Here is a 20,127-nt window from a genome sequence, read left to right as displayed (position 1 = left end):
ATCGGAGATATCTCGATTATAGGAGGCCAAACGACATCACTGGCCGACTTCCTCTACTTCGCAATTGAGGTGTCGTGTGTGCTTTTCGCGTGGGAAATGAAGAACCGTCTAGACAAAGTGCGTGAAGTGCGACGTCAGACCCTGGATTTCCGGATGTTTCCAAGATTTTCACACGAAGCCAACTTCAGTTAGATGACGCAGGTGGGAAGAGAGACAACTTATAAAGCTGGTGACCAAAAATCATGTAAGTAGAAAAAGAATTTATAACTTAAAATTAGATTTTAAAAAGCCGGCCGCACGCGTGGAATGCGCGATGACATATGGCGTCATTCGCCCCCTTGACTTTATTTTCATGACGCCATATGGTGTCGCTCGGCTCTTAAAGGTTAATAAAAATTGTATATATTTATAAATTACACAGGACATATATAACCCTCTGTAATAATAGAAGAAACACATAATGCAATGTTTTATTTTTCTACTACAAATGGTAGCTCTATTTCATTTTCCTAAAAAGGCTGCATGATATAGTTAATTAATAATACACATGCATATTTCATTGCTATGCACATTACACAGAGAGACAAACAATCATATACAATGGACCCTTGAACTTCAAATGGTTTGATGTTCGAACAACTTGAAACTCAAACAAAATTTTAAAGAAAGTCCAGTTTTAAACTTGAACAGAAACTAGAAAATTGAACAAAGAATCACATGGTTGTCATGTGGTCACCTTCTCTCTCTGCTTGGTCTCATGTGCAGTTGCACAGTCAGTTCTCTTGCGACTGGTTCAGTGACCATCTCACAAATTCAGTCTATTTTTTTTTTACTTGGGTTATTTTTATATTATCTTTAATAATATTCATTCATAATGGCACCAAAGTAAGTTACTAGAGGTGTAAAGCCTAAGAGAAAAATCATAATTTCTACGATAGAAATTAAAAAGGAACTTTATCACTAAGTGGGAAAGCAGTACATGTTTATTGGACCTGGCTGCTAAATATGTCATGGCTAAGTTGATCATATCAACAATACTGAAGAACAAGGAAGCCATTAAAGTGGCTAGTGTGGTGAAAGGGATAGAAAACTTTAGCAGTAAAAGATCGCCAGCAGTGGAAGAAGTGGAAAAAATTTAATGGTTTGGATAAAAAACAAAACAGGTTGCTGGTGATAGAATGTCTGAAGCCAATATATGAGAAGGCTAGACATCTGTATAGTGACATTAGAAAAGATACCCACGGTGCTGAAGAATTTTAGGCTAGTAAGGGGTGGTTTGACAGTTTTAAAAAGAGAACAAGCATTCATAGTGTTGTTAGGCATGGGGAGGCTGCCAGTGCAAATAAAGATGCTGCCAAAAAATTTGTGAGGGAGTTTAAAGACTTTTAGGAATTGTTGGGGTATTGGTCTAAAACACAGAGCCTTGTAGAGAAGTAGCACCCCAATTTTGCAATTGTGAACAGAAGTAGTGTGACGTGTTGCGCAACGGTAATAGGCAGGTCAACATCCTCCCCCCCCCCCCCCGGCAGCCGTGATGCGCCGAGCGGAGCCGAAGTGAGCCGAGTCCCAGCACACTGGTCGCTATGCAACGTGAGTAAACAGCGGTAGCTAGGCAAAGCAGGTAAACAGTGGTTGCGAGAGACGACGGTAATAACAGCGGTACATAGCGTTGCTAGCACGACTGCGGCAGACAACAGTGGTGCCTATTACGTGGCCGTTTTCTGTGTTGTCCGAACGAGGCTACATAAGGAGCAGGGAAGGCTATTCACAGTCAGTTCCGAGCAAGCCTACGAGTTAGTTCTCCAGTCAGCAGTGAACTTGTAGCCGTCCCCGGAGAGAGTTAAAGTGTATCAGCGCCGAAGACAGTTCTCAAGGCAGCTACCTACGAGTTGAGTTGAAATGTGGCCATCGCCGAGTTCCGAGTTAGTTCCGAGCCAGTGTGTGTGATCAACAGTTCTCCAGTCAGCAGTGAACGAGTAAAGGTGTGATAATCAGTGACAGTTTGTGATAACTGAGAATTAATTGGGAGTGTGTAACACAGTGACACTCGTATAGCTCCCGCGTGCTGTGAAACATGTATACTGACAATAGAGTGATTTGATTTGCGAATAGGGTTATAAATTGTGAAACCCCGCAATATTGTTATAATTAATTGTAGCCGTGATTTGTAGGTCGTTAAATAAACCAATTAACAATCCGAACGGCGTCTTCAGTAACGAAACACGTTACAGTATCAACTTGTTTAATGACAATGTAATGCAATATTTCAGAAAAATTTTAAAAAAATAGACAAAAACAAATGACATTAGAAGAAAAATCAAGTGGTGTAATGTTAATGGACCGCAACTCCCAACTAATGGATTTCAGATGAAAGAAGGGTAATTCACCTGCCAGTGAACAGTAATATCCCTCCTACCATTATTATTGATTGATTATTTTACAATATTTTTATATATGTACTATTATAAATAAAAAAATTCAATTACTGAAATTAAATATGCTTTTTTTGTCATTATTTACCAATATGATCTTTTAAAATAGGCACTTAAAATGTTTTATACTGGGTAAATTTTGGGGGTCTGGAAGGGATTATTTAAATTTACATTATTTCAAATGGAGAAATTTAACTCGGAAGTTGAACAACTTGAAAGAAGAACCATCTCTTGGAATGGATTTTTTTTTAAGTTCAAGGTTCCACTGTATTAAAAATGTGAATATTATGTACATTTCTAAATGCAAAAAGTTCAAATTCTTCTTAACAAGCAAACTGTTTTTGAACAAAATGATGCAAGCACATTAAACCTTATTTATTCTATGTAATAAATAACAAAACTATCAAAAGTATAACACATATGCACATGTAGACAATTTATTATTACGTTTCATTAGTCCTATTTAAATGTCTGAAGAAATGAAACATCCAATCTAGATCCCTCTCTGAATAAATTAATCATTCAAACAAGGTCCACCTCTGAACAGATCAGTTATCTAAGCTAGATCCACCTCTCAACAAATCAATCAGCCAAACTAGGGACCTTTATGACTGCACAAAACATCCAAATCTATGTCCCTCTCTAACCTATGAGTTATGCTATGAGCTATGCGATGAGATCAATTAAGCCTTTTATGTCACAGGAAACATTGAAGATGGTTTACCATGCCTACTTTCATTCTATTATGAACTATGGATTAATATTTTGGGGGAACTCTTCACATAGTGTAATAATTTTTAAAATACAAAAGAATATAATTAGAATCATTAGAGGATGTAGAAGTAGAGATTTCTCAAAAAATCAATCAGCCAAATCAGATCCATCTTTGAATAAATGGATCATCCAAATTACATTCATGCTCATTTAGTGTCAGGCATGTAATGTCCTGCTGTACAATTATTGTAAGCATTATATTATTAATATTTTCAGCATATTTTCTTTATTTTCAATAAAATTATTTTTAAGGTATATGGTTTTATACAAAACAATTTTCACCTGGTTCTTATCAATCTCTCCATCTTGTAGCTCAGCTTCACCTTGCTCTTGAAAAGTAATGATAATCAAAGCCACAAAGATGTTAACAAAGAAGAATGGAAACACTACGAAGTAAACAATGTAAAAGATGGACATCTCAATGCGGTAGTTCTGGACGGGACCATGGTCATCTTGTGTGGCAGCCATTGAGTTGTACAGCACCCTGAAAAGGGGACAATGCTATTAGTATCACATTTGTCTCTATATTTTTAATTTTACTATTTTTAATGCCAAATGTATTGGTAATTGATGGTGTTATATGAAGAATGGTGTCCAAAGGATTGCTTAGCTAGTACTTCTGAAAGTTTCCTATCACTACTTAATGAAACAGCATCTAGAGTTATGAATTTTAATCCTTTAAACAATTTTTGTTTTTTACTGATCTAATACATTCAAAGGTTTTGACTATTCTTGAAAACAATTTAATAACTTCTGGCATACTAAGCCTGTCCCAACTTCATCAGTGTCACCTTAAAATCTTGCCTTTAGTCTACTTGTACTTGTAACTGTTTGTCNCCGTGATATTAGTCCACAAGTGAACTATACCGACCGAGCAACCGCTGCTTGTCAGCGAAGTTCAGTGCCGACTTTTGCCAACCGCTGCTTGTCAGCGAAGTTCAGTGCCGACTTTTGCGGATAGAGGGTGATATGTGGTCAGCGCAACAAAACCCCATGGCCGTTAATTTCGGTTTTCTAGACCAGAGCAGCTGTTTCCTTGAAATAGCTACTCAATTATCATCACAAGGCTGAGTGGACCCCGTTCCAGACTCACTACTTCTCCAAAAAAATCTGGTAGCACCAGGAATCGAACCCAGACCTGTGGATCTGTAACTATCTGTACCTATACTAACTGAATTAAATACATTACAAATTTACACACTTATGGACCAATTATGTTGACAATATTCATTCATGGAATAAAATGATGATATAAAAACTCCTTCAATGCAGATTTAAAACTTCTCTCATCAGTAGCCAACATTTTTATTGTTTGAGGAAGATGATTGAAAGCTTTAATACCTGATATGTATGCACCTTTATTGTATTTTGTAGGTTAACTGCAGGTAAATATTGTGGGGCAGTCTTGTCAACGTGTGTCTTTGTCATTACTCCTATGACAACCCACTTCTTCGGAACAATTTGTTGGCCCTGAAAAGGACCGTGGTTGNCTCGGCCGTACGTTCCAGCGCCTCTACGACTCCAAGTATTCCGGTCCGTCCACGATCTGTCACACCCAGGCACCAGAGCAACAGCAAAGCTGGTCGCACAGCGATTCGTGTGGCCAGGCGTACAGAAGGATTGCCGCACCTGGGCACGAGCTTGCCAGTCCTGCCAGCGTTCCAAAGTCTCCCGCCACACAGTTACTCCACTGGGCGACTTTACACCGCCGGCAGCTCGCTTTCTACACGTCCATATCGACCTTGTGGGACCCCTTCCGACGTCAGCGGGCTACACATACTGCCTCACTGCAGTCGACCGTTTCACCCGCTGGCCAGAAGTCGTCCCCATTCCGGACATCACAGCCGACACAGTGGCACGCGCCCTGCTGACCGGCTGGATATCACGCTTCGGTTGCCCGCAGACGATCACCACCGACCAGGGACGCCAGTTCGAATCACAACTCTTCGCATCCCTGGCTAGGCTGTGCGGCATCCAGCTTTCACGTACAACCGCCCACCACCCAGCAGCTAACGGACTCGTGGAACGCTTCCACCGGACGCTGAAGGCAGCTATCATGTGCCACGCGGACCAACAGTGGACTGAGGCGCTTCCCATGGTTCTCCTCGGAATCCGCACGGCTTTCAAGGAGGACCTCCAAGCATCGGTAGCTGAGCTCGTGTACGGTGAGCCCCTCAGAGTGCCCCACAATATAAATTATTGAGGGCTCTAGTTTTGTATTTGTGAATCTCATTGCTAAAATTATATAAATGTTTATTATTAATTGTGTATAAAAGTAATGAATATATGTACTGAGAGTAGAATGTCATTACTTCCCAAGTTTCTACTCCATATGTTACAAGAGGCAAGTAATATATTTTCTGTAAGATAAATTTCAGCTCTTCTGAAATATGCCAATTCAATATAATGTCTCTAAGAGTCTGGTAAAACATCCTGGCTCTAGGAAATCTCTCTCAATTTTGTGGTTTCTGGTTATAATATAATAATTACTGATTACTGATTTGGAGCTGGGATAGTGCAGTCGGTATAGGAAGTGGCTACAGGCTGGATAACTGAGAGGTCGGAGTCCCAGTGGGGGCAAGAATTTTCTCTTCTCCAAGTCATCCAGACTGACTTTGGGGTTCACCCAACCTCCTAACTAATGGGTACTGGTGGCTCTTTCCCCGGGGGCAAAGTGGCAGGGGCATGTAGCTGACTACTCATCTCCAACTAGTGCCAAGGTCAAGAAAATGTAGATCTATACATCCAATCCCCCATATGCCTTCAGGGCATAGTGCTTAATTAATTAAGCACAGGGACAATTTTACCTTAACCTTTTACAGATTATTGATTACTATTACTAATGGTTGCTCATTAGTATCAGAAAATAAAAGATAAATAATTCATGAAATATATATGAGCAATAGTCTCTTTTAATCCATTATGTTCCTTTTTGTTGTTCATTTTATCTTAAAATTTTATAGATTTGGTATAAAATCAGATACAAAGATGAACGTGTTTTCAATATATGCAAAATAATCAGTAAGAATGATTGTTCACTTACTGTGGCCAACCTTCTCCTGTTTGCACAGCAAACAGAGTCAACATGGCTGCAATCACATTGTCATAATGGAAATCCTGTGTTTTCCACTCTCTTTTTTGTACTTTAGGTTCATCACCTTCATAAACAAAATACCAGCCCCTGGAAAAGAGGTTTTTCGTTCAGGATCTCATAACAAAAAATCAGCCCTGGAACATATTTTTAACACTCAGAAAACCATAATAACAAGTTCTGAGTTAGTTGCAAGTTTGTTGAAAAATGATTACCATAACACTGTTACAACAGTAAAAGAAGAGCTGAGGGTTTCTACAGAGTGAGTCATAAGAATAAAGTCGTTCAGCCTCATGAATCTTCACCCATAATTCTCAGTAAATTTTCTGTGAATCAGGAAGAAACATTACCCTTATCACTTGTATTGAAATTGAAGTTTATAGCAACATATTTTCACAATTTCGCAAGAGATGACAGTCTTATAGTTTAGTGGATTTCGGTCCTCATGCCAAGCCTTCTTAATTGTTTTTTGTTTGTTTTACCCTTCAACCATGAAGATGGTGGTGATACAGTTCTCTGAAAAGTTGGGCTCTCTCTGAACTACAGAATGTTACAGTCTAGGAGACCATATTCTTCACTCTCTCAGGCATGGTACTTCCTGCATATTTTTTTGTCTGAGCTTACTCAGCCCCCACTAAACTTTGGAACAACTGACAGATTTTTATGGAAAGTGGTTCTACATTTACACCACTGGGGACTAATTTCAGATTCATGTTTTTGAGTTACCCATGCTAATAGTATCTGCATGATGAACGTTTGTATTAGTAAGGTAAGGGAGGAGGATGGCATTATATTTTTCAATGTATGGTCACGCCTATGTGAAATGTGAAGTACGTGGTGCTATCCAAAAGTTCCTGAAATTTATTAATAAAAACTATTGTGTCATACCTGGATCTTATTTTGCACCATCACCTGCAAAGTAGTCCCCTTGGGAGTGCATACACCGATCCCAGCATTTCTGCCACTTTTGAAATGCATCCTGGAAGTCTTTCTTTGTTAGGGTGTTTAGTACCGTCTGCGTTTTCACTTTAATTTCCTCAACTGTATAAAATCTTTGCCCCTTCAACTTGATTTTCATCTTGGGGAAGAGAAAAAAGTCGCATGGAGCTAAGTCTTGTGAGTACGGTGGGTGGTGAACAACTGCCATCTTGTTTTTAGCCAAAAATTCCTGCACAATGTAAGCCGTATGCAGTCATGCGCTGTCATGGTGGAGTTACCAGTCATTCATGCGCCACTTCTCTGGACGTTTTCTCCTCATGTCCTCCCTCAAACACCTTAGAACTTCGCGAAAGAACTCTTTATTGACTGTCTGACCAGGAGGGACAAACTCCTTATGAACAATCCCATCANCATCAATATAAAAAAAAACAGATCAACATGGACTTAATGTTGCTCTTGACTTGTTGAGCTTTTTTTGACTGAGGTGAAGAAGGGCTCTTCCATTGTGACAATTGCTGCTTACTTTCAGAGCCATAGCCATAAACCCTACTTTTGTCACCAGTGACAACCTTCGAAAGAAAGTTTGGATCCTCCTGAAGCTGTCATTGAAGTTCCCTGCAGACTTCCAAGAGATGCTGCTTCTGTTCATTTTGCAGCAGTTGTGGCACAAACTTCGCCGCAATCCTCCTCACGTTCAGTTCCTCTGACAAAATTCGTTGACATGTACCATAACTTAGTCCCTAGGTGTTACAGAGGTCTTGGGTGGTCTGTCTACGATCTTGCAGAATCAGATCCCTAACTTTCATGACATTTTCTAGTGTGGTGCCAGTTGACGGCTGTCCTGAACGATCATCATCATCAGTCAACGTTCAGCCATTTTTGAAGCACTTATACCAGTCATAAGTTTGTGTCTGGCCTAAACTGTTGTCACCAAAATCTTGCTTCAACATTTGGTGCATTTCTGCAGCAGTTTTCCCAAGTTTAAAACAAAACTTTATACTGACACGCTGCTCTCTCAGGTCAGCCATTGCAAAACCGCAAACTCATGGAAACACAACAATGGAAATACGTTCACCAACAATAAACCCAACCACTCAACTCGACACCACTTGCAACACTGATTCAAGAAGGTGTGCAGGGAGACACCTAGCGGTATTTCGGCGTACTCATAACCATTTGTGCGGAAAATACAAATTTCGGGAACTTTTGATAGCACCATGTAATTATGTGAAATCTATGCTTGCTGCTCCATCTGATGATTATAAAAGACCAGAAGTTATTGCTTGCAAGTGCAATTTAGTATACGAGTATGGTGGACTCTAATCATATATGCAAATTTGTTACAAAAATTTTCTTCCTTTGTGTGTAAAGATTACAAATACTGTGATAAGACAAAATGTTCGCATAATCTCAGATAACTCTAAGTAATGGAATTCTACATTAACTATATTAAGAGGAAGGAACCAAAATTTATTACCAGAATTTCTTGATATGAACTAATATCACAGTTCATGACTCAGTGGATATATTTAGAATATGAGAAATAATTTCTCAATGAATATTGTTTAATACAAAGGTAACTTAACATTTTATGGTCAAAAAACACTTTAATTTATGTCACATACTTACTGGCATTCGTCTTCTGTAAACTTGCTTTCATCAGAACAGTAGAAGAACTTCCCATTAAACAATTGAACAGCAATGACAGCAAAGATAAATTGGAACAGGATGTACACAATGAGGATATTGATGACGTTCTTCAATGAGTTGACCACACAATCAAATACTGCCTTGAGCTTGGGCACACGTTTGATAGTTTTGAGTGGACGCAGAACTCTCAAAACTCGGAGGGATTTAATAGTTGACAGGTTCTGTCCTGCTTTGCTTCCACTGTAAACATGACAAACAACTATCAGCTTGGATAAAATACCACATGAATATGACATATATTTTGTTTTCACTTTTTTAATTTGTTACAGGAAGGACAGAAATAGGAATAAAAATTTTAGAGAATTTGAATTAAAAATTTATTAATATAATTTTTAAAAAGATAATAACAGTGATTTCACCATGTAAGAACAATGGATGCAAAAAGAATACCTGGAAACCTATTACAATTTAATTTTTAAGGAAAGATGGTTCATCCAGATACTGGAAGACTTCAAGAAGAGAGGAAGATGCTGACAAGAGATTGAAAGGAGTATGTTATGGGAAGAAAGAAGAGATTAAGAACTTTTTGTCCATTGACCTGTATAGGATGCAAATGATGCAGGAAGGTTGGAGACTTCTTTTTTTAAACACTCATTCAAAATCAGAAAGAATGGAGAAAATTACCCTTATGTCATGACTACAACTTAATGGATTACTGGGAAGAAAATTGGATTTCATATTCATATTTGTACTAGAAAATTGCTTTTTGGTTTGCATTCATAATCATACATCATCAGAGAGATTTATCCACTGAACCCCTGTAATTCCAGTGTTTGATAAAACATAGTCTTTGAGGCACTTCTCTAATACAACTGATGAACAGAACTATTTTCCCTTCTGTGTAAGAAAAGTAACATTTAAAATGTACTGACCTTAAATTGAAGCCAAACGAGACAGCAGCACATATTACAACTACAGCATCCATGATGTTCCAAAACTCACGCAAATATGAGCCCGGATGTAAAATGATGCCCAAGTCAAGAATCTGTAAGTATCACAAACAAGATCTCAGTTACTGAACTAGATACCTGAGACTGGAAAACAAAATATTAGCCTACACATATGCACACACATGCATGTGCGTCATATTTCAGTGAACATGAATTAATACTGTATGTAACAAAGGGATGACCTGCTACAGTTCACACCATTAAATCTTTTAACACATTCCAAGTAACATAGTGAGAGCACCTTCTTCATTGAATAAAAAAACACTAAGGAAATTCAATTTGAATTTAATGTCAATGACATATTAAAAACACTGTAATTTCAGTTAAAAGATGGTATGAGCTCACCAATCTGGATTACAGAAATCTTACCAGAATTTAATCACTTAAGAATCAGTGGATGTCACAACATTTAAATGAGATAATTTACATGCCATATTATTAAGGTATTAAGTAATGATGAATATGCACAAATTGGTATTCCAGAATATGATATAAAATTCTGAAATTTTTCAAGAGATTTATAACCCACCTTGAGGATCATCTCAATAGTGAAGACACAAGTGAAGGCATAATCAAAGTACTCAAGGATGGTGTTGCGGGTTGACTCTTCATCCACGGGATCCTCAGCAGCTAATGCGATACTACTTAGACTGATCACGATCATAATGAAGAAGTCAAAGTACTTCATGTTAACTACATAATGAGCACCACGACGAACCCTGGGAGACAATGTCAATTATCAATCACTCTTTCCAACAGAATTTAAAGAAAGGAAATTAAAATTATTTTATTGTGACCAACACTTCAGTTGTTTTCCCAAACTATTTTGTTTCCCCTGTGATCAAAAGAACTAAAATGGGCCAGCATTTTGACATTTCACATGCTGTTCTTTGGTTGTCATGAAACAAATGCAAGCAAAAGGACAAGCACAAAATTCTCTGATCTTTTACAAAGATTTTATAATGGGACACACAGAAGCTTCACAAAGCAGTTCGGCAGAAATTCTACAGATCAAATGTGATGTACTTGTTGGGCCTGTTCTGTAACCCATTTCCTCCAAACTACAGGAAGATGAAAATGGAAATCATGATAAAAAATACCAGAAATTAAGTTCATACTTCAAACTATCTTGTAGGTTATGCCAATCTAGGTAATATATTTTAAATGAACAATAGGCATTACTTAGGTGAAATATCCCTTATGTAGAGATTAAAGGCACCAGTAGAATATTTTTCGCTTCTTGTATCACTAAAATAATTAAATTGTTACTCTCATATAGAAGACTTGTGACAGGTACTTTAAAATATATATGTACATGGAAATGACGTCTATTCTGGTGAAGTCCTATTATCATGCTCTTCTGAACTAAAAAAAAGTGTTCAGTAACTACTGGAACAGAAGAAACAATATTAATATGATACTTGATAACTATGAATTGTATTCTAAGAGGAGTAAAATAATAATAAATAATAAATAAAATAATAAACCTGTAGATGATTGAGTTTTCAGATACTAGGTGAACTATTACATTGATCTTTTTCCCGCTACCTACCATTCTGAAAGATAATACAAATGATAATAAAAATGCATTTGTTCACTTTTTAAATCTGTCACTTATTTCTTTGTCATGGCCGCACCATAGCTCAAGAGGTTAGTCACTAGCTTCGCACCGCAGCATCCCAGGCTTAATCCTGGGTCTGGTCAAGTGGGATTTGTGGTGGACAAAGTGGTGCTGGGGCAGCTTTTTCCGAGTACTTCGGTTTCCCCTGCCAATCTTCATTCCACCAAATTCTCCATCATCATAATCACCCGGGGCAGGCTAAAATAGGCCAATCAGTGGCCGCTGTGCTGAGTGGACCCAGTTGAACTTCACCACCCACTATTTCTTTGTCATACAATTTCACACAGCTTCTTCTACCAGACGTGTTATCATTGCTGCTTACTTTGTGTATCTTGTTCCAAACAATGGAAGTAGCCCGATGACAATTCAATCATGACACTTTGTATTTAATCACTCAATCAGTTTATTAATCCATCCTCTATGGATGGCAGAACCATCTAGCATACATAAAATACCAATATAACCGTATGGTACAGTTCAAAACTAACAAGAAAATTCCCACCATAGAGTTATAATCATTCCTTGCAGAATATAAGAAAGATCTCTGTACAAGTATATTTATATTCATAAAAGGGTTAAATGTGCAACATTACATTAACTAAATTAGTGTAAAATATTAATGTCCTGGTGCTGTAATCAATAAAATTAACATGAGTAAAAAAATACTTACGGATTAGTGGGTGAAAAAATGAACATGGATGAGTATGGCAGCATAGGTTTGGGCCCAGTCATGTCATCATCATCGTCAGTCTTTTTCTCTTCCTCTTTTTTACTGTTCTTCCCCTTGCTGCAAAATAATATAGATATAAAATGTTACCTTGTTATACTGATCATATAAAATGTGTTGTCTAGAATTTTGAGATGTATTAAAGAATACAAGCAAAGTCAGAAATATAGCAATGAAATATACCATCACATTTCATAAATGTACAGGATGGAGACTGGGATTTTGTCTGGGAAAGATGAAGATTGACAGGAAGTCTAAGGATGAGGTAGCATGGCAAAATAGCATTAAACACTGAAAAGAAGAGGAGCCAGAAGACGGGAATTATGGGTACTATATGAAGGCATAAAGAATTTGATTAAATTTTGCTTTGAAATACAGATTCACAAGGACAGCAAAATACACTATTGATGACACTATACTGTGAATATAAACTGATTAAACCAATTATTTATGTCAACGCTTTCTTTATTGCTAGTGGGGTGGGACTAAGAGTAAGTCCCTTGTACTGCGGCCACTTCTGGCCTATTGTACCAGCCCCAGATGATAGATGAGGGTGATTGTGGAGCAATTGGTGGAATGAAGATTGGCAGGGGAAACCAAATTACTCAGAGAAAGCCTGCCCCTGCGCCACTTTGTCCACCACAAATACCACTTGACCAGACCCGGGATCGAACCCAGGCCGCCGCAATGGGAAGCCAGTGACTAACCGCTTCAGCTATGGCGCAGCCTATGTCAATGCTCAACTGTTTACATCATATTTTTAAGAGGTTTAATAGGCATTAAATTTAAGAGCTTGCATTCAACAAGAGTGGAGAGATATGATCCACCTTGCATTATGTGTATCTTCCAAATTTCAGATTGCAGTCTTCTGGGTCATTATATCATACTGTAGGGGTCCACCTATAATACTACACAATGTCAGAACTTGGAAGACTATCTGAGTACTCACTATCATGAAATTCTGAAAACTTACACGTTTTAAATTGTTTTCATTGTGAATTTATATTCCTCACAGGTGTTGATATTCATTTATTAGAGACAGAAATCTAATGCTGCAAAGATAATGAACAATACAGATATCATACAGCATGGATAATGATACATATTTTTTATATATCATTAAGTACAACCACATAAAAATGTAAATAAACTTTGTAGAACTTATTAGCAATGTTCAATTTTCAGGTCATACTGCCAGAGAATTCATTATGATGACATTCCGTTTCCTTATCTTTGCCATAAAATAGTACTCTTAGTTCAAATACTGGAAATTATGTGTAATGTCATGAAACACTGCCTTCCTCGCAACACAGTGGTTCCCTTCCTTAAATTGGAACAAACTTGTAGGATTTGAGGTTCTCCTAATGATGATACAATGCCATTTAGCCTGCAGAAAGTCTACAACATTTTGGAGCTACAGGTTGCCGCCATCTTCAGGGGTGAAGAGCAAGTCAAGCAAGAAATTAGGTCTTCTGGGATGGGAGTAAATGCATTTTAACAATTCAGAGGAATCTGCTCTCTCCTCCAAAACACTGGTACATACACAGTGTGTCCAGGTTCTGTTAGGACTGTGTTCTTTAAAAATACAAGACATAAATTATTTTCAAAATTTCAGTCTTTTTAATCAAAATAGTCTCCTTCTGAATCAATACATAGCTGGAATCAATAGAAAAGTTTTTGAAAACAGTCACTATACTCCTTTTGTGGAATCGCATTTAAAACTGTGGTAGATTCCCTTTGGATGTCCTGGATGGTGTCGTGACGGTCTCCTTTCTTCGCCAACTTAACTTTTGGGAACAACCAGAAATCTGCTGGAGCCAAATCTGGCGAACACAGAGGATGATCAAGGACTTCAAACAAAATTTGATGTTGGCTCTCTATTCAACCGCATCAGAACAGTACTGTTACATTCAAGGTCAGAACACATGATGCTGCGATGCTTGCGATTTTAAATTATAGACAGCCACAGCTGAAAATTCAAGAATCTTAACGCCACAACTCACCCACAGATGGCATTGCAGGGCAAAATTTAAAAAAATGATCCTGGACACACTGTGTATCCATGAAGCTACACATTATCACATCCCAGAAGACCACAATATTCATATTCACAGATGTGAGAATTTAAAATCTCAACTTGAGGTTCATTTATTACCTTTGGCCCTAAACGATCTTGATAATTACAACTACATCACAATTTTTCATCACATCAAATTCCAACACACCAAAAACAAAGAGCAATAGAGCAACTTATAAACAGTGTGAAAAATAACATATAATTACACTTACAAATTGTTGGTAGGGGAAGGGGGACAAATTTCCACTTTTGGTGGTGAGCCATCACCTCCACCCATTAGCTGTAATGCCTCCATTTCCTTCACTAATTCTTGCTGTTGTTTCTGTAAATAATGTATTCGGTGTCATGAGTAGGTACATTTATTCATTTACATCTGTCCATTAAACACATGATACACTTCTTATGTGATGAAATATATACCATATTTACCTAATTATAGACCTTTTTACTTATCGTCTGAAAAATGACAGGCCCCTAACCTAACCTATAACCTATAACCTAAAGGAGAATACTTCGTTAGAATTCATTTTTACTTTGCCAGTAGTACTAAGAATTCATTGCCACATATTTAGTAGGGTTATCACTGTTATTTAAAGTGTGGGCAGACAATCCTTTGTGTCACAGGTAAACCAGAATAAAATGTAAATCTTCACCACTGCAGAATCTTCAGTCCAGAAAGCATCAGCAGTGTTATTCTCAGTGACTCTTAATTGTACAGCAGTCCCTCACCTCTTTATCTTCTTCTTCTTGTTCCTCTTCAGCAGCTGTCAGCTCCTGTGCATTGGCCAAGTTATCAACAGCAATGGCCAAGAACACATTAAGCAGTGTATAGTTACCAAAGAGCACCAGGATGATAAAGTAGAGAGAATAAATCATGCCTCCACCACCTTGTGACCGAATCCCGAAGTACATGACTTCATTCCAGTCCTCCCCAGTCAAAATCTGAGTAAACCACAAAAAATCATCAAACACTTCTTCCTCCTCTTACTGCTGCCCATACTACTAGTGCTGCTGACTTCAATTTTGACTTTTTTTTGGCCTGAGGTTTTTTAAATCATAGTCAAATAATGAATGGGATTGTTTAAATTTTGATCAGGCTTTCATTTTCTGTGAACAACACTGAAAATCTGTCAACAAATGCCCATGTCCTAAATGGTGGGGATATGAAATTTTGTCTTTGGTCTGCTTTAATTCCTTGATCTGCTTTTTTTTGGCTGACAGTCACTTAAAACAAGCAAAGAGCTTAAGATTATAGGGATAAATGGCAAAATCTAGGGAATCAGATGTATAATTATATATCTATGTAAGTAATAGAAGTTCAATAAATATTTAAAGTCAACACATCACTATTGCTGCATAGTATAATCTGAGGCCTCTGAATATTATGATGTGGAGGAACATGGAACATTTGTGCCCACTAATTATACAAATTAATTTCAGACACTGACTTAAATAACCCATTCAAAAAATATGACTCAGACAATATCGCTTGTCTTGTTTGTGACTATTTATTTAAATAATCCATAACTACACTCTTACAATATTCAATATAAAGACAAACAGCCACAGTACATTTAATTCATATTACAGAAAGTACTATCTCCTTGGATGTTATCTACATTTTGGAAGAAGATAGTGCCTCTATCCTCAGGATAGAAATGTAAACCAAGCAGGTAAACAAACAAGCAGCAGGAAGCAAGCACAGCCGCATTTTAGTTGCTACTTGATACCTGTTGGACTTATTTTTTGACCTTGAAATGGAGAGAGTACATTTCTCTGAAATGTCAGTAAATTTTTATGAGGCAAGAGCATCACATCCCATTGAGACAACAAAACTCATAAAATTATAGTAATTTAATAATTAATACATTAAGTCAATGAAGTTCTCAGTCAGAATAAATGAGTACAATTGTGAATCAGACATGTGCCTAGACATGCACAGAAGCATTCACAGCTGGAATTGAGTTTTCTTACTGAAATAAAAATAAATATCTACTATAATTCAAATTTCTGATCCATCTTTATAGTTGTAAGTGCTGCTGAATTCCTGACTTTAAAGACAACTTACTTGGAAGACTGTGAGGAGTGCGATGGGAAACGTATTGAAGTTGGTAGGCGGTGTCCCTTCCTCAAAATTGAACTGACCACCAAACAGCTGCATACCGAGCAGGGCAAAGATAAGAATAAACAGGAAGAGCAGGAACAGGAGGGAGATGATGGAACGCATTGAATTCAGCAATGATATCACCAGATTGCGCAGTGATGCCCAGTACCTGGAAATCATTACAGATTCATAAATTTATAGGTTCACTGTACACAGAAAGAAATAAATTACTGCTGATTGGTGACTTATTACAATTAGACAATTTAAAATCATAAGTTATTTTTTTTAACCATTGTATGACCATTTAAATGACCTGCTGTGAATGGAATATCCTTTTGAAGCTGAAATATGGCTTTTTTCTAACCTGCCACAAGTTAGCTAAATGATAAAAAAAGGCTATATCCCTGCTATGACTCATAAGTGAAAATAAACAATGAAAGGCAAGATACCTTATGGACTAGTATGCACCACCATTATCTGTCACGAGTCTCACATGACATTCCTGAATACTAAGTTAAATATCACATTTAAACACTTTTACATGTTAAATAATTTCTGTATTAATATCTGATTTACTGCAAGGAATGTAAGTATTACTCCAATTCTGTTCAAAATGTAAAAATGCTGGGGGCTGAACGGAAGGGGACAAAAAATAGATCATTGATGGTCATGGTGCAGGGTCTTGTTAAGGCCTACTCCTTATTAATTCATCCATTCTTCCAACAATAAACCAAAATTAAAAAACAAGTCTCCTTAGAGAAGTGACAAAACTTCTAGATAATTTCATCACATTCATTCTGTTCAAGACAATGAGAAGTATGTCATTTTTCTAATGCATATCTAATTCTATAAACATATGAGTGTGTTTACCATGTCTGCCCAGATATAAGCCGCATTTCAAAAAAAATTATATAGTCTTGAAATGAGAAGAATATTTAATGTACTTATACTGCTCCTGCAGCAACCAGAAGTCAGAGTAATCATGTTTTATATTGCTCCATACAGTAACACAATACTTAAACCATATTCATTTAATTTTTGGGGTTGATTTAAGGATCTAATAATGAAAAAAAAAAAAATAGGTATGATGCATTTCCATTAGGACTGTGCTAGTCAGTAATAATGGTTCAAATCAAATTGACATCAGTGTAATTTTTAACTGACGCTAGGTATCATCTACTGATCATGAAAATGAACTATTTACTTTTATAGGATACAGATAATCTAATGATGTTCCTTTTCCTGAAGAATCAGTCATGAGCAACACCATGATTTCAAAAGCATCAATTCTACTTATATTTGAGCAAACTCAATATATACATTTCATACAGTTCATTCTGTTTCACACCATTTTCTTATAATTGTTATGGAACTCATACACATTACAAAACAACATTTAGTGTTGTTATCTATCATATTGTATTATCATTTCCAGAATAAAGCATATTATTAGTGATGAAATAATACATTAAGAATTATATAATTCAAGTCATGAATAGTTTTAAATATTTAGTCTTTCCATTTTTTCAATAAAGATTATGAAATACAATTCTAGTACAATCTGCCAGTAAAAATATATGGGTAGAAAATATTTTGTTTAATATTCATCAAAATATACTACATATTAAAATAAAAAACTGATTAATCTTGAGTTTATATTAGTAATTTATTTGTGATACAGACATTTTATGTTAATATTATGGCATATTGACTCAAAGAAATAATTGTGGAGTCACAACAGCTGGCCATTATAAGGCAGGGGCCTGTAAACAACAACAGAGAAATGTTGTTTTCTGCACAGGTTGTGCTAACAGCTGTGCATGCAACAATGGAATGGTGTTTTCCATGGGGTCCATGCCAAGATGTTAAAAGCAGGGCCAGTTAGCTTAGTTAGTATGAAGAGGCTTAAACTTGGCAGTGGTCAATCTTATGACCATTCAAGTGACTAAGCTGCCATTGTAACACAAGATAAGTAAGGCAGACATGATCTGCATTACAAAACCTGGACTGACAGAGGACTTGCATATAGTGCATAAAGAAGAATTTTCAATAACATTCTATATGTGCAACACATACACTTGACAAAGTTGAAGGTTAATCATAAGAGACTACCCCATCCTCAGCTCAGACAGGATATTACATAAGGACCATGACTGCATGGGTTCAATTGTAAGAGAGAGAAAGAGAAGGAGAAGAAAGATCATGATCCTAAAGGGTCTTGGCGCCAAGACAAACTGATTGGCAGCATACCGTCAATCATAAAGTAACTCTCTCTCCTCCTCATCCTCTCTAGGAGGACTGCTGCAATTCTGTTATTGTGAGTGGTTGCTGTTAGGAGCTGGTAGATGAGCCTGGGGAGATTTTGGGAACCCAGAGAAAGGGGAACACCTGCCATTAGAAGCTGCTACCAAGCAATGGCAGTGAAGATGTGACTGTGGGCACTAGTGTGTGTGTGTGTGTGTGTGTGTGTGTCTGTGTGTGTGTGTGTGTAATGGTGAACTGTAAAGTGTAGTCACAAGCTGTATCAAAGTTATCAATCCAAAAACCCATCAACAGTCTCAATCCAAACATGTGACAATATGCATCTCTGCAAAAATACTGCTACCTGATTATCTATTATTTTTGTGAGGAATTAATTAAGTAAACAGCCATATTGGTGACCTATCCTCATTGTGAGTTGGGATTTGTAACATAATGATACGTCTTAGGAGCAATAACTAAGACTATGCTACGTAATAGGGGGTACGCGGTAGCGTGGTTGGTTGAGGGGCTATGCTACAAGCTGGAAGGTCGCGTGTTCAAGTCCCGGTGAGGTCATTGGATTTTTTTCAATTGACCTAATCCTTCTGGCCGCGCTATGGCCCTGGGGTTCACTCAGCCTCTAACAGAAATGAGTACCAGGAATTAATTAAATAATTTTCCTGGGGAGTAAAGCGCGACCGGCGTGTAAGGCTGACAACCTTACCGCCATCTTTGAGCCGACTGTCTAGATCAGGGGTCTCCAAACTTTTCGAAACTTGGGCCACATTAGGTAATTCAGCACATTCAATGGGCCGGATAAAATGAGAAATTAATAACTCTAAGTATACATATATGAGTTTTATTGAAAGCACAGAATTTCATAAACTAAACACAAAGTACATGAGAATAAATTATCGTATATTAATGACAACAGACAGTAGCAGCAAATGCTCATATTTTCATCACAAATTATAATAAAATAATTAATGTGAATGATGGAACTCTTTTTGCATTCTTAAAATCTGATTAAATTGAGGTTCAAATTTTGAAACGCTAATCACAAGTAGTGACTTTAAATGTTCATCGGATAAATTTGCCCTGTATTTCGACTTGATGTACTTCATCTGGGAAAAAGTTTGTTCACACAGATATGTCGCCCCAAAAATGGAGATAAATTTACAAGCAAATTTCTTTAAATTTGTAAATTGCTCAGAGTTCAGAAATTTATAAAATTCGATCAAATTTCTTTCCCTGTATCTGTCTTTAACATATGATAATTTTCCTGAAATTCATTAATTTCCATTTGAATTTGACTTGGGACATCTGCAGCATCACAGTCAAACGGATTTTGAAACAATCTAATTTCCTGAGCACTGGCATCCAAATCAGCAAATCGCTTCCGAAATTGTTCTTTCAAATCTGAAATGACTAAATTTGCAAACGAGGAAGGAAATTCTGCTT

General features: G+C 37.1%; 1 protein-coding gene across 2 annotated transcripts in view; it reads right to left on the bottom strand.

The window, feature by feature from the left end:
- The window catches only part of LOC111875626 (voltage-dependent calcium channel type A subunit alpha-1), a 500,175-nt gene that overhangs the window by 116,348 nt on the left and 363,700 nt on the right, over positions 1-20,127 (bottom strand). For both annotated transcript variants that reach the window (XM_023872012.2, XM_033755887.1), the window contains 9 exons: positions 16,390-16,594; positions 15,051-15,263; positions 14,534-14,643; positions 12,188-12,304; positions 10,426-10,615; positions 9,819-9,931; positions 8,866-9,126; positions 6,250-6,387; positions 3,489-3,690 (listed from right to left, as the gene is read on the bottom strand). In XM_023872012.2, the coding sequence (XP_023727780.1) occupies positions 3,489-3,690; positions 6,250-6,387; positions 8,866-9,126; positions 9,819-9,931; positions 10,426-10,615; positions 12,188-12,304; positions 14,534-14,643; positions 15,051-15,263; positions 16,390-16,594 (1,549 nt within the window). The remainder of the gene's footprint in view (positions 1-3,488; positions 3,691-6,249; positions 6,388-8,865; positions 9,127-9,818; positions 9,932-10,425; positions 10,616-12,187; positions 12,305-14,533; positions 14,644-15,050; positions 15,264-16,389; positions 16,595-20,127) is intronic.

Source organism: Cryptotermes secundus, unplaced genomic scaffold (genome assembly GCF_002891405.2).
Source record: "Cryptotermes secundus unplaced genomic scaffold, Csec_1.0 scaffold168, whole genome shotgun sequence".
Taxonomy (NCBI): domain Eukaryota; kingdom Metazoa; phylum Arthropoda; class Insecta; order Blattodea; family Kalotermitidae; genus Cryptotermes; species Cryptotermes secundus.
Note: the sequence above shows the minus strand (reverse complement) of the source record. Positions and strands in the feature narration are given on the sequence as shown.